The following is a 14,736-nucleotide window of genomic DNA, read 5'->3' on the forward strand; positions in this document are numbered from 1 at the left end:
GCTTTAAGTGATACAATTATCAAATGCAGTGGGACTTTAACACAGTACAGTTTTAAAGTACTGAAGCAAGCTGTAATACAGCTTGAAGTGCATATTTGAAGTGCTTACATTAAATGGGGCAAAATGTCTTTAGTTGCTTTTTGAAAGTCATAATTGTGTCAGCAGTGTAAGGGTTCATGGACCCTGTTGTAACAAAACAAACAGACGTCACTCACTTGCTGACCATAGAAAATGGTGAGAACACAATGCATTGATGAGGGAAATAACAGATAGTTGGCAAAATGTGACCAACAGGTACCACATCTCTGAATTATATGCAGAGGCTTTATGATATGGCACAAGGGCCTAGATGTCATTTATTCTTAAGCAACATCCCTGAAGTAATAAAACCCAATACAAAACAAAACATCCGTTCATTACCAGGATTTCAACAAGAGCACAAAGACATTCAGCTTGAAGCCACGACTATTTATATGCATATAAAGCAAACAGGAACATACAAGAATAAACAAGACTCAGCTATGCAATAAAACACAAAAAGACACACAGGTCGATGTAAAAACACATAATCATGTACCCATGTCATGTAACGTCAGCATCCTTCCGTTCCTCATACCTGCCGGTTTAGACGTCTTATTGCCATCTACATATATGTGGTCAGGAAAACCAAGAACAAAGGAATCCCTTGATTTAAAACAACCATTACCCTTCCAGCAAAAAGACACTCTCCTGCCAGCTTGCACATGAAAAATGTGATAAAGAATCTCATGAATAAAAAAATCCTTTGGTTTCATTGAAAAAACACCTAAAACCTTGAATTCCAGTTAACAAAATTAGCTTCACTTCCTGAGGGCTCCCTATTGAAATGTAAAGTTTTCACCATAGACCGCCATTACACTAAATGGCCTATGACTAACAGTTCGAAATTACCTCCACATGTGACTCAACAATAAAGATATCCCTACGACTGACGCTGGATGAGGATAGCAGCGGAAAATACCATCTGCATGTGCTCAAAACCAGAGATACAGATCTCAGCCGCCACACGCAACTGCCTCATCTCCTAACCAACTGATCCGGATTGGTCACGGTTATAATTCACGCTTTGTTTGGATGAAAGTGTACATCTGGATGAGAGGCAACACAAAGGGTCACCTTAGAATTTAACCCCATACAAAAGCAAATGTAAACTCTTAATTCCCATTGCATAAGACGACAGATCGGACTGTTGGCTTGGCCTTCCCACATTAGCTTCAGTGAGCTTATAAAATCTCCTCTGAGACACAAAACATCTTTGGTGTCAGATCTTGTCGAGCACAGATCAGACAAAACTCCAAACTATCGCCATGCATTTAAAGATATTTATTGCGAAACTATTCAACATTGATGTGTAACGTCAATAAAGAGCAAGTGAAAAAAGATTTACGAGGATAGAAAATTATGTGGTTTTGTGTGAAAGTACAGTAAGCTTCATTCTTGAAAATTTTTACAATGTTGATGCGATAATAAAAGATTTTAAACAGTTTTACTTTTGTAATGTTATACATTAGCTAAATTATTTATAGGTGGGGAGTTTTTTATCAATTATAAGTAATTGAAAAAATATATTGGCATAAAAATTATTGGAAAAAACTTTTTTTAATTTTGCTTTAGAAATAAACTTTAAAAGTTGAAGGCACTAGAATTACAATAAAACACAAGAACTAATCAAATAAATTAAACTTATCTAACAACATAAAAAATAAACAAAGAAATAATAAAGTGACCAACGCCTGTAACGAAATTACAAAAAATTGAACTAAAATAAAAAATAAAAAAAACTTACAACAAAAGCATGATTAAATAAGACAGCTTGGTGACATCGACTAAAATAGAAAGATGTTTCAGGGGTGGAGAAGTTACTTGATTTTGATCAAATACTAAAAAGACTATGAATTACACAATAAGCTAAAAAAACACCCCAGATGACTTCAACAGAACATTAACGTGAAATATTCATTACTCTTTTTGTAATGCTAAGATCCACGAAAATGTTGTGACTGACAATTGCAGGGACGTTTCAAAGTCTGCTTGGACTTAAGTTATCGTGCCGATACAGAAAACAACAAGCCTTGAATCCGTTGTCATTCTTCGAGGATGTATAAATCAGCGGGCCTCAAAACCACGAAGACCCACAGCTAGAATCATCTGGAATTTTCTACAGGGGACAATGTCTAATAGCAATAGAAAAGCATCTGTAAACATCCCATACAACTTGGAAAACAACTCTTGGTATTGTAAACAGGATAAAATGCTAGTTGTTATCTTTCTACCAGAAACAAAGAAAGTTTCTTTCATAATCACTGTCTTTACATGGTGCATGTGTTGTTCCACACAATTGCAGTTACGCGTGCATGCTGAGATTTGTGGTCCTCTTTCCTAAAAATGTATTATGCAAACATGAAAAAAGCAAAAGGAGTTTACAAAGTAGACTATTTGTTCTGTGGATGATTCAAATATGATCGAGGATGATTCATTTTCCAGTGGAAAAAACAAGCCACCAAACTTCCATTTGCTTTCAAATCCACAAAATGTGACTTCTTCAGAATCTTGTGTAGGACAGAAAGAAGCGGGATTACTGCTGTGTCTAGGTTGGAGCTTTTTAAAAACTATGGAGAGGTCTTTAACTAATGGGTCTGTTTTTGCTTTGCCACCCATTGCGATGGCTTTGAGTTTCTGAAGTCTGTGTTTATGGTTCGCAGATTGTGCATAGCTGGTTTGTGTAAACATATTAAACCGTTTCTTATATGTCATGCCAAAGGTTGTGAGTATTTCAATGAACGAGCTGGTTTTATGGGATGAATAATGGCAATAGTTTTCTTTACGTCTTTGTGGTGAGAGTTAAAAATGTTAAATAAGAAATCAGAATCCCTGTGTTCTTTTGGTTCTCCACAGGGGAGACACCATGGAAATCTTTACATCTGACAACAAAAATGGTTTCCACCCAATTTATCTGTTTTTTGATCATATATGAACCCTTACCGCTGCTCCACCACTTTTTGCCGTTGATGATATAATGGTCGTCATCTCTCATGAGGGTGCATTCCATGTTTGTGGCATCACTCGAGGCAACATCAGGCTCTGTAATAAAGTGAGAATATGCCTCTATTAATAAAGTAAAATAGCCGTAACATGATTGTACAGTGATGTATCGAATGATAAAACCATGGTTCTGTTATATATACCAACTGCATGATTCCCATTATTATAGAAAAGGGTATTTACGAGGTACTTCCAAAATTGCTGTCTTGTGCAAAGAAAGAAAAGCTCAATTTAAATATGTCATGCGAGATATCTAAGCCAGGTTAACATCTCCACCAACACTGATTTACTTCATGTGACATTTGCTGTACAAACATTCATAATCTTGAGTAAGACTTACAGATATCATCTGTGCTGTAAACCCAAAAATAACACATCATAGATCAAGACATATGAATGCTCTGGAGAATTACAGCACCATCTGTGTATGCTTAGACACACACACAAAGCTCTTAGCCCGCTTTATTAGCAGAAAAGAGAAATACATTTGGTCTTAAAAATAAATGCTACGAAAGAGTGAGTATAAATAAGAGTGTTACTTGCACTGGTTTACTTGTGTGTATTATCTCATGGCAGTGTTACATTGTTAGCACTTGTACAACAAATAGCTGTTTGTTGTGTGATTTTACCTGTCATACAGAAACAGGAGCGTATTTCTCCTTTCAGTAAAGGCTCGAGCCAGAGTTTCTTCTGTTCTTCTGTGCCAAACAGATGCAGCACCTCCATGTTCCCAGTATCTGTCACAACATCATCAACAGACCCATCAGTCACTCAAACTATATCTGAAATCTTGCTGACAGGTTTAGACATTATGAATGAAGTCTTGCTAGTTTCATACTAACAGTTGAAAGCTGCTTAAAAAATTGTTATGTACATTTTTATTTCTTTGAATTCTAGTCATATTACATATGAAGAGTGTTGTTACAAAATGAGAAAACCAAATATTTAGATTTTTTTTTTTTTTATGCTGCATTCCAATAAATATCAATCAAACTGCAGTTGGTTTATTTTTATATTTAAGCCGTAATAACTAAAAAAAATACAGCTAACAACACATGAAAACAGAAGAATAACATGATAACATAATAAAAAACATGATTTTTGAAATTGTTTTAAAATTGAGTTCTCATTTTGGACCCAAACTCTTCATATAAGCAGACATAATACAAATTCAAAAGTGGTTCAAAATCAAGTTTTTACGAACTACTTTAAGAGATACTGAAATGTTATACCGTGTCTTCACCGGACGCGATGCCTCGTGAATGCATTAGAACCCTATTATTTAAAATTTCCACAATGGATGTGGTGCGACACGACAAACCCATTAAGAACAAGCCATTGTCGTGTCCACAGTGTCAAGTCGGTTGTTTCCGGTGTTGACACGGTGTAAAAAATTTGACGCTTAAGGTATTACTTCAGCAAATAGATAATATTCAAAATCTTTACACTTTTCTTTAAACAAAAACTGACTATATAACTGCACATAATTTCATAACATGTAATTTTATAAGATGCAATTAAATAAATTCCAGATGCGTTTTATCCATTTTAACTATTTGTCTGTTCCACATAATTTTAAAGCTTCTGTGTGTGACTTGTGCACCGCTAGCGGCATCAAATATAATTTAAAACAATGTTTCAATTTTTATTACCAACTTCACTGGCCGTGACAGATGTTAAAAATAACAAAATACCAGAGCAAAGCTTAAAGTAAAATAAAGCAAGAGTATTTACATTATGTTGCCAATTAACCCAATAATGGCTTATTTATACTGTTGACTCTGTAAAAGGATTCTTTTGAATGGTGGGTCTTAAACAGTAACACACATTAGCTATAAACGATCAAAAAGCCACATAAAAGACATCTCAGAGTCTGAAGTGAAAGAGACGTGAACACCTGGGGCCTGGCAGTTGAAGACTTCGGGGGCGTAAAAGCAGCGTCCGGTTTCCTCTGCAATGTGTGCATAGTCCAGCTGAGAGAGGCCACTTTCTGCAGGAAGAAAGAGATTCCACAGGCCTGCGGCTCGAGCCTTTGCCTACACACACGCACGCACAAACACATACACACATAAAGGGGAATCAAGTGTGCAAGAGATCTAAATGATCCAATGTTAAGGTCAAGTGTAGTTTTAGTGCATCCGGACCTAAAGTATTATTTCTATTTAATGTCAGCTGACCTAAACAGATTTAACAAGTGTTATTATAACAAAGCAGAAAGCTCTTGGCATTGAAGTGAACGGCCTTGAAATTGAGACTAACCATTCTCTCAAACCCAATGACAAAACAGCACAATGTAATATTAAACAAATAACAAGAACAATATACAATGGAAAAGCAAGAAAAAAAATTAATCTTGTGGCCTAGTGGTTAGAGTCGTACTCATGACCAGCAGGTCACCGGTTCGATTCTCAGGGCCAGTGAGTAAGGACTGAGGTGCCCTTGAGGAAGGCACCTATACCTCTACTTGATTGAATGTTGAATATAGGGTTGAGGGTTGAATGTAGAGATCACTTTTTGTGTATATGTCACCATATCTGAAATAGGTCACTTTTAAAAGCTGCTTTTAAGAAACTTCAACTTGTACTTTTCTCATTACCTTCAGGTTCTCTATCACAGGAGGTGTCTGCCATCTCTCAGGGGTGTCTTTGTGATAAGCGTAATATGTCTGAACCTCCTACAACAGAGAGTAAAAGCAGTAAAATGAGAACACACAAACCAAACATCAACTCCCAATACAAAACATGCTCTACACTAAATGACAAACACAAACTCCTGAATCCCACCCCCGTTTTCTTGTTGAAGGGATAAAGGGACAGTTCACCCAAAAATGAAAATTCTGTCATAATTTACTCGCCCTCAGATTCTTTCAAATCTGTAGACATTTCTTTGTTCTGAAAAACACAAAGAAAGATATTTGGAAGAATGTTTGCAATTTTCAATTCTAGGAAATCATCCACTACCATTGTACACTGACCAAAATTATAAACCCAACACTTTTGTTTTTGCCCCCATTTTTCATGAGCTGAACTCAAAGATCTAAGACTTTTTCTATGTACACAAAAGGCCTATTTCTCTCAACTATTGTTCACAAATCTGTCTAATTCTGTGTTAGTGTGCACTTCTCCTTTGGCGAGATAATCCATCCACCTCACAGGTGTGGCATATGAAGAAGCTGATTAGAAAGCATGATTATTGGACAGCTGTGTATAGGCTGTCCACAATAATAGGCAACTCTAGAATGTGCAGTTTTATCACAAAGCACAATGCCACAGATCTGGCAAGTTTTGAGGGAGCGTGCAACTGGCATGCTGACTGCAGGAATGTCCACCAGAGCTGTTGCACGTGAATTGAATATTAATTTCTCTACCATAAGCCGTCTACAAAGGCGTTTCAGAGAATTTGGCAGTACATCCAACAGGCCTCACAACTGCAGACCACGTGTAACCACACCAGCCCAGGACCTCCACATCCAGCATATTTACCTCCAAGATCGACTGAAACCAGCCACCCGGACAGCTGCTGCAACAATGGGTTTGCATAACCAAAGAATTGCTGTCAGAAACCGTCTCAGGGATGCTCATCTAAATTCTCGTCGTCCTCATCGGGGTCTCGACCTGACTGCAGTTAGTCGTCGTAACCGACTTGAGTGGGCAAATGCTCACATTCGATGGCATCTGGCACTTTGAAGAGGTGTTCTCTTCACGGATAAATCCCGGATTTCACTGTACAGAGCAGATGACAGACGCCGTGTATGGAGGGTGAGCGGTTTGATGATGTCAACGTTGTGGATCGAGTGGCCCATGGTGGCGGTGGGGTTATGGTATTGGCAGACATAAGCTATGGACAACGAACACAGGTGCATTTTATTGATGGCATTTTGAATGCACATAGATACCGTGACGTGATCCTTAGGCCCATTGTTGTGCCATTCATCCACGACCATCACCTCATGTTGCTGCAAGATTATGCACAGCCCCATGTTGCAAGGATCTGTACACAATTCCTGGAAGCTGAAAACATCCCAGTTCTTGCATGGCCAGCATACTCACCGGACATGTCACCCATTGAGCATGTTTGGGATGCTCTGGATGGGCGTATACGACAGCGTGTTCCAGTTTCTGCAAATATCCAGCAACTTCGCACAGCCATTGAAGAGGAGTGGACCAACATTCCACAGGCCAAAATCAACAACCTGATCAACTCTATGTGAAGGAGTTGTGTTGCACTGTGTGAGGCAAATGCTGGTCACACCAGATACTGAATGGTTTTTGGACCCCCCCGGATCCCCCAATACAGTAAAACTGCACATTTTAGAGTGGCCTAATGCACACCTGTCCAATAATCATGCTGTCTAATCAGCTTCTTCATATGCCACACCTGTGAGGTGGATGGATTATCTTGCCAAAGGAGAAGTGCACACTAACACAAATTTAGACAGATGTGTGAACAATATTTGAGAGAAATAGGCCTTTTGTTTACATAGAAAAAGTCTTAGATCTTTGAGTTCAGCTCATGAAAAATGGGGGGAAAAACAGTGTTGCGTTTATAATTTTGGTCAGTGTAGAAAAATTCTTGTATATCTTTTTGTTCTGTCGAACACATAAGGTATTTTAAGGAATTTAGGATTAAAAAAAACATTTTTGGGACTATAACATTTTTTCTCCTATGGAGTGTCAATGATGTCCCAGAACTGAAATTGCTAACATTCTTCCAAATATCTTTCTCTGTGTTTATCGGAACACAGTAATTTTTTTTACCAGTATGAATTACATGAGAGTGAGTAAATGATTAGAGAATTTTCCTTTTTGGAAACTACATGCATGAATCCCTCCCATTTCTGATAAAACACAGAAAGACTTTTCTTTGCACTGCACCGATCTGCTCTCATTCCGTCAGAGTAGCAGGTATGGGGTTTTGTGCAGGCCAGACAGGTTCTTGGTAAGACATTTTCTTCATGGTTCTGGCTTTGTGCACAGTGACATTGTGATGCTGGAACAGAAAACCGTCCCTCCCTGTTGCCACAAAGTTGAAGGTCACACAATTCTATAGAATGCCATTGTATGGTGTATCAGTTAAATTAATCTCCCTGGAATTGCTGCAATAGTCACACCAGTTACTAAGAACAGGGTTTCTGAATACTTTTGGTCACGTCATGTGTCTGAGCACGTTTTATCCAGATGGCGGCAGTGCTGACCTGTTGGGCAGGAAGTACGTGCTTTCTCATGAACTCTTTGATGCGGTGAAGCACCGTCTGACCATTGGGGGTCTGTAGGAACAGCTGATCAGGGGATGGCACGGTCAACGTTCGGCTGCAGATAAAATACACTCAATTATTTATAATGACATAAAACCACAACAATTACATGCAATGACAATGTAGGCGTAATAATGATCACATACAGTAATTTTTTAGAGATGCGTAACCTTACACAAACCACAAAAACAAAACCAGCAATTGGTCTGTTTATTAATGATTAAAATTAATCACAGTCCGACAGTTATCTTCATTTGATAAACACTGTCAGGGTAATCAGGATGCTATCCCACTGATTTATTTTGCAATAACAATGGGCTGGATTTCCATTGTCCCGCATGTTACACGCCTACTTGCTCCCATGTTATTAGTTTTAGTGGCTGTTAATATCTGGAAATAACAGACCTTGGAATGTCCCAACGGAACACAATCATGTATCCCAGAGCGCCGTGTAATAAGTATGAAATATACATTCAAAAAGTCATTATTGAAAAATCAACCCTTTTCAATGTGTAACCAAATAGCTACTCCTATTAACTTACCATGGCATGGGTTCACAAACGTTTCAGCCTGCGAACCCCAAAATAACAGTGCCAGTGACTCGAGACCCTGACCTCGGTGGTGGTTAAATTATACTAAACATCACACGCAACTGCGGACATGCACTTATTAGGTCTATCCAAACACGTGCATAACGACAACACAAAAAAACACAGTCTAACAATATTATTTTATAGTTATTTACTCATTACTTTACTTGTTGTTATACATAAACTATGAACTATTACTACACATGGTCAAATTTCATCAAACTGATTCGAGTGCTGATCGATGTACTCTTCATGCAAACGTCGTCTAATGTTGCTAATGTGACGTAATCACATAAGGAGTCATGATCGAGGGGGAGGAAATTCCAAAGGCTGATGGCTTTTTATTTGCATGGTTACATTTTTAACTGAACTAATGTTTTTATACTTTGTTACACTTATTGATTAAATACGCTATTTCTAATAATAAAAAACGATTTCTGGAAATCATCTTGCGACCCCGCCTTCGCAGGCTTGCGAACCCCCCCCCTCCCCCGGGGTCAATCATGTTTTTCAGTTAGAATTATAATCTACATTTAGCAGATGCATTTATACTTAGCGACACGCAGTACATTCAGGCCAGGTTTCAAAGACAAGGCTTAGCTAAAGCCAGGACTAGGCCTTAGATAAATTAGTACATTAAGTCGCTTTAATAAAAAATGCATTGAAAAAACATTATTTGTTTTCATCATGAGACAAAACAATTGCATGGACAAATCTTAAAATATTTCAGGGCATGTTGTTGTAATTTAAGACAGCTCAAACATTCAATTTACTATGTGACTACCCTTAAGCCTTTTCTTTGAAACCGGGCCTTAATGTGTTCAATAATGTGCCAGTATCATGATCCCTGGAGTCAAGACCTTAATGTTCCGAACAACACCATTCCCTTCCATCTGAGCTAAAAACGCTTCAATTTCATTATGTCTTTAACCGCAAAATATAGAGAATCATCCCCCAAAAATTGACATTTCCCCAACGGACCAATCAGAATCTCTTGAAAACCAGAAATAAAACCCAACAACAGCAAATTTGTGATGGCGGTCATTTCTCTAGAGCTTGTTTAAAGTTAAGCACTGTGACTGTGATGATGGTATCCTGTACCTCTGGGCGATCTGCCGTCCCAGCTCAGCTAACGGCTCAACGCTTTCTCCAAACTCTGCTGCGTTTGCAGAACTGGCATTGCCCAACAAATGCCTCGCATAGATCCCCTTAAACAAAGACAGAATTTACTTAAAAAGAGTATCTTGTGTTTACTTTCCTGATGAATAACACTGATAACTTCATTATGACAGAGGCTTTATATTTATCATTTTTGTATATTATAATCAGTCATTGAATCAAGAAAGATGGATCCCCTCAAAACGACCTTCACTTCCGGTCACGAGACTGGCGAGAGGACGGGGCTCCAATGACTGACTGACTGACTGTAAACTGGCATTCAAATCTGCCTCCATTTTGTTAGCAACACACAACAATCCATCAGTTCTCGTAGGACAAAATCAAGTCCCGCCCAACAATTTTTTTCCTCATTTCAGAAATTGTCTCACGCGGAAGAAGACAATCGCTACTTGTGTTCCATGGTGACTTTAAACTCTCATCCAAGAGATGTGTGCGTGTCTAACTCTAAAGAGTCATACCTGTGCAATCGCAGCCATTTTGAAAATGGCCATGGCGATAAAGAAGTTTTTTTGAGGAAGAGACTTTGGGATCCCTCGACAGTGGCAGTAAATAGAGATCAGGTCGTCTGGAGAGGGTATTCCTATTAAACAACAATAAATACATGATCAAACTAAATATATTTATAAACGCATATGCATCAAAAGAAGCAAAAGCCACGGTGGACATGAAATTTCACATAAACAGGCTCAGGCAGTGACAAGTACTCTCGAGTCAAAAAAAGACAGATGATAAAGTGGTCGAGCGCATAGTACATAATAAATCCCGACAAATTACAGGAGATACAGGTTTGAGTCTGGCCTGAGCCTGTATTATGTTCTCCACCCATTCCCAGTCCCTCTTATTCTATATCTGTGACTACAAATTGCCAAAATGCAAATTAACAATCTAAAAACAACAAAAAAAGATGCATCACCATCTGTTCCTGTGACTCCGCCCATTGTGCTGATGACTTTGTAGTGACTGGGCCAATAATGTGGCATTAGAAAGTAGGCCAGGTCTGCTATTGGTTGTCCAGTAGTGGACAACTCCCAGTCCAGGACAGCCATCACACGAGCCTACAGAGACCAAAAAAACTTAAAGAGATCCAGATGTTCAATTTGCCAAATCACTAAATAATACTTTTATAGCAGGTACTAAGGTTATGTTTTGAGTGACAGAAACATGTTAAAATATCAATTATCCACTTCCACACGATTATGCAGGAAAATAAGAGTTTAATATGTTTAATAAGAACGTTCTGATAATACCAGACATGTAATAACGGGAGGTTAATTACAGACTTGCTCCACCAGTCTCTTTTCATTCTTTTGATCTGTACAATTCTCTCTGTAATAACTCATTTGCTGACAGAATGGGAACCTGGAAAAGCAGCTCTTATTAAATCCTGAACAATAACGCCACTGTAATGAAGTCGGTGTTCACTTTGAACCTTGATGGCAAAGACCCGTTTGGTTTTACACATTTATTAGATAGTAATGCTTCTGTACCTCTGTGGGGTGAAATATCAGGTTGTCAATTCGAAAATCACCATGAACAAGGGTCACTTCATTGTCACCGGCTGGCAGGTTGTGACTCAACCAATCAGAGAGTTTATCCATGGCTGGTATCTCTTTATGGGCCGAGGCTTTGTACTGCTTTGTCCATGTGGACACCTCAAAACAAAGAAATGTTCTTTAACAACTTCAAAGCAGATTTTCTCATGATAATAGTCTGCTTCTTATACGCATTCAAGGTCATTTCAGACCACTTTTCCAGTGATGTTACCCTACCTGTCTCTTACAATAACCTGACCCCTTTCCGTATCCCAGCAGCCCGAGCGTCCTGACATCAAAAGAGTGAAGTTTGGCTAGCGTCTCCACTGCGGCCACATACAGAGCCGAGCGTTCTGCTGTACTGACTCCTGGCAGTCTCAGGTCCCTGAATATCCGACCCTGATATGCAGGTGCACACGAGAAACAAAATATAATCCCATTCTTCCATTCACATTACAGTAACATCTACGCTGGTCAGGGGGCAACACATTTTTAAATCCCGACTGCCCTCTACTGGCCGAGTTTGTGTTATTAAAATGTCTGAGAAACAGATGTGAGATGATCCTCTTTATCATAAGACATAATTGTTCCGCCTTTGAACACACAAGGCATGACACTAAGTTTGACTTATTTAGCCATGACGTAGCTTTGTGTAACTTTGAAAATAACTACATCAATTTGATAATAAAAGAAAATAGTGGTCATGAGTATGGATACCTGCACATGCTCCATGATGTAGAAATCTGTACCGATGACACGGGTATCTGTGCAATACAGCAGTGGATGAGGGACTGGAAAACCCACCGAATGTAGAGCCCTTTGAACATTATATTCTCTGTCGACCTGTACTTGCACAAAATGAAAAAACACAACTTTGTGATCTCCTTGAGGTTTAGAAATACTCTCACTTTCTACTTTGTCCATATTGTAAAATAATTATAACTGTTTAAATAGAGATCTAAAACTTATTAGCATATTTTGCCTACAATTTGAAGAAGTATAATCATAATAGAAAACTAATATAATGGAACAACACAAATGCTTGTCTAGAAGTTGCCGAAATGTACTTTTACTAACGGTTGAAGGAGTTAATATAATTTCTGTCTGCGTTTTCTTCATAATTAAGCTACAATTTTTTATTTAAAAAATGTGAAAACCAAAATTTTAAAGAAATGATATATAATTTAGAGATGTCACAATATATGAATAACATAAATAATTCAGCATCTGTTTAAAGTTTGGCCTTAACAGCCACAAAAGGTCTCCCTCTTGCTCTCTCTGACTCCCTACACTTGTATTTTGAGTGTGATTCATCTTGCAAAAGAAGAAAACACAAACTAAACAAAATGAGAGAATTATTGCATTATTTATTTATTTTGAAATCCACAGAGAGTCGTACAGAGAGAATCCGATATCGTAAAAGAGTTTTCATCTACAATACCAATGTCAAACATTTAAGCACACACCTTCAGAATAAATAGTGTTTCAGATTACAATAAAATGTTTAATCAAGCGTCTATGAACTTTGGCGGACAGTAAATATCACTACATTGTTTAATGGTCTTCTATACATGATATTAAAATGTATATGAAAAGCTCTTTTCCAAAACGCATTAAACGCCAAATTAAAAAAAATGAGTTTGTTATGCCATTTTGCTGTGTACTAAACCTATTCACTGCTCCATCAATGTTTCATGCCAAATCGTTATATTTCCTTGTTTAAAATGTTCTGAAAGATGCAGTTTCTTTCCAAAACGCAAAAGTGCCGAACCTGTTTTTAGCCTAATTGCGATATGTCCTCTCGACCAATCAGAATTTGCACGTTAGTGGTATTTGTATGCCTGTTGTTTTTTAAATTATTTGTTGTATGTGGTGGAAAATATTGAAACATGAAATTGAAATATTTATTTTATTTTACTATTTAGTTTGTTACTATTTATTTTATTTGCCTGTTATTTAATTTCATGCATTTGCATGTATTTGATTTATATTCATTTATAGTATGAGTCCCTGATGTCATATGTTCCATGTTCTCTTGTTTGTTTGTTTTTTGTTTTTTAAAAAGGATGGATTTGTAGCTTTTTGAAAAAAAAATACACTTTGAATTTATAATCGACAATATTGTTGTTTAATTTAACAATCATTGTTTAACATGTTCAGAGTGAGCCAACAGACCATTTTAACAGGATAAATTGATTATTAACTAAATGTATGGGTCTAGGTAAAAAAATGTCATTTTCATGAAAAAATGATTAAAATGGTTTTACAGCGTTTTGGAAAAGAGCCCTTCATATATTAGCGTCTGTCTCCCTCTAGTGGTAAACTGAACTCATTCTCAAACATTTATTTGTGGTGTTGAAAAGTTCAATAGTGTCAAAGTCCTTCGCTGCGTGTTCGCGGCAGCTCTGATTTGACGTAGACAGTATTCCTAACATAAAATGTACGATTACTATGAAAACTATGCAGAATTGCATTAGTTATGATGTTTAGTGATATTATAATGCAACACATCTTACCTTATGAGCTCCAGGTAGCAGCTCCCCTGGAGGTTTCTTTCTCAATACATAACTCTTATCTGCAGTTTCAATGTAAAATGTTGGGTTGGATTGACCAGATCTGTTTAAAACAAATAGGTTAAAAAATAACTTAATAAATAAGCACGTAAATGACGCACGCATTTTGTTTGCAATAGACGTATACGTGATATATTTATTTATATATTTACCTGTACTGTTGAACATTTAGTGTTGTAGAATCTGAGAAGTTCTCAAGTTTTCCTACCAGGTATCGTTTCAAGTTATTAATGTCAAATCGATGTTCTGCACGAACGGCTGTTGTTTGGCGATCCATAGTTTCTACTTTGTTCCACTGGGGTTGAGAAATAAAGTTTACGATTCAAATGGTTTCAAAATAAAAGTCATTTCAGACTAAAACTCGATGCTGGACTTTTAAAACGCATTTTCAATATGCTTTTTCAGTTAAATTTACTTTAATGTATTTGTATTTGTGACATTTGTTAAATATATATATTTTATTTGAAATGGTATTTAAATCTGAAAATGTTCTGTGTATGTCTGATGTTATGTTTATATATAAAATG

General features: G+C 37.3%; 1 protein-coding gene across 1 annotated transcript in view; it reads right to left on the reverse strand.

Moving 5' to 3' along the window:
* acad11 (acyl-CoA dehydrogenase family, member 11) overlaps positions 1–14,496 on the reverse strand; it is a 44,471-nt gene extending 29,975 nt beyond the window's left edge. Inside the window, exons 1-13 of the mRNA XM_056738805.1 lie at positions 14,362–14,496; positions 14,153–14,252; positions 12,354–12,479; positions 11,874–12,035; positions 11,592–11,756; positions 11,018–11,159; positions 10,563–10,684; positions 10,027–10,133; positions 8,276–8,390; positions 5,678–5,755; positions 4,979–5,117; positions 3,711–3,818; positions 3,022–3,120 (exon numbers count right to left, since the gene is read on the reverse strand). Of these exons, the coding sequence (XP_056594783.1) occupies positions 3,022–3,120; positions 3,711–3,818; positions 4,979–5,117; positions 5,678–5,755; positions 8,276–8,390; positions 10,027–10,133; positions 10,563–10,684; positions 11,018–11,159; positions 11,592–11,756; positions 11,874–12,035; positions 12,354–12,479; positions 14,153–14,252; positions 14,362–14,486 (1,588 nt within the window). The 5' untranslated portion in view covers positions 14,487–14,496. The remainder of the gene's footprint in view (positions 1–3,021; positions 3,121–3,710; positions 3,819–4,978; positions 5,118–5,677; positions 5,756–8,275; positions 8,391–10,026; positions 10,134–10,562; positions 10,685–11,017; positions 11,160–11,591; positions 11,757–11,873; positions 12,036–12,353; positions 12,480–14,152; positions 14,253–14,361) is intronic.
* Positions 14,497–14,736: the final 240 nt, after the last annotated feature.

Source organism: Triplophysa dalaica, chromosome 23, assembly GCF_015846415.1.
Source record: "Triplophysa dalaica isolate WHDGS20190420 chromosome 23, ASM1584641v1, whole genome shotgun sequence".
Taxonomy (NCBI): Eukaryota; Metazoa; Chordata; class Actinopteri; order Cypriniformes; family Nemacheilidae; genus Triplophysa; species Triplophysa dalaica.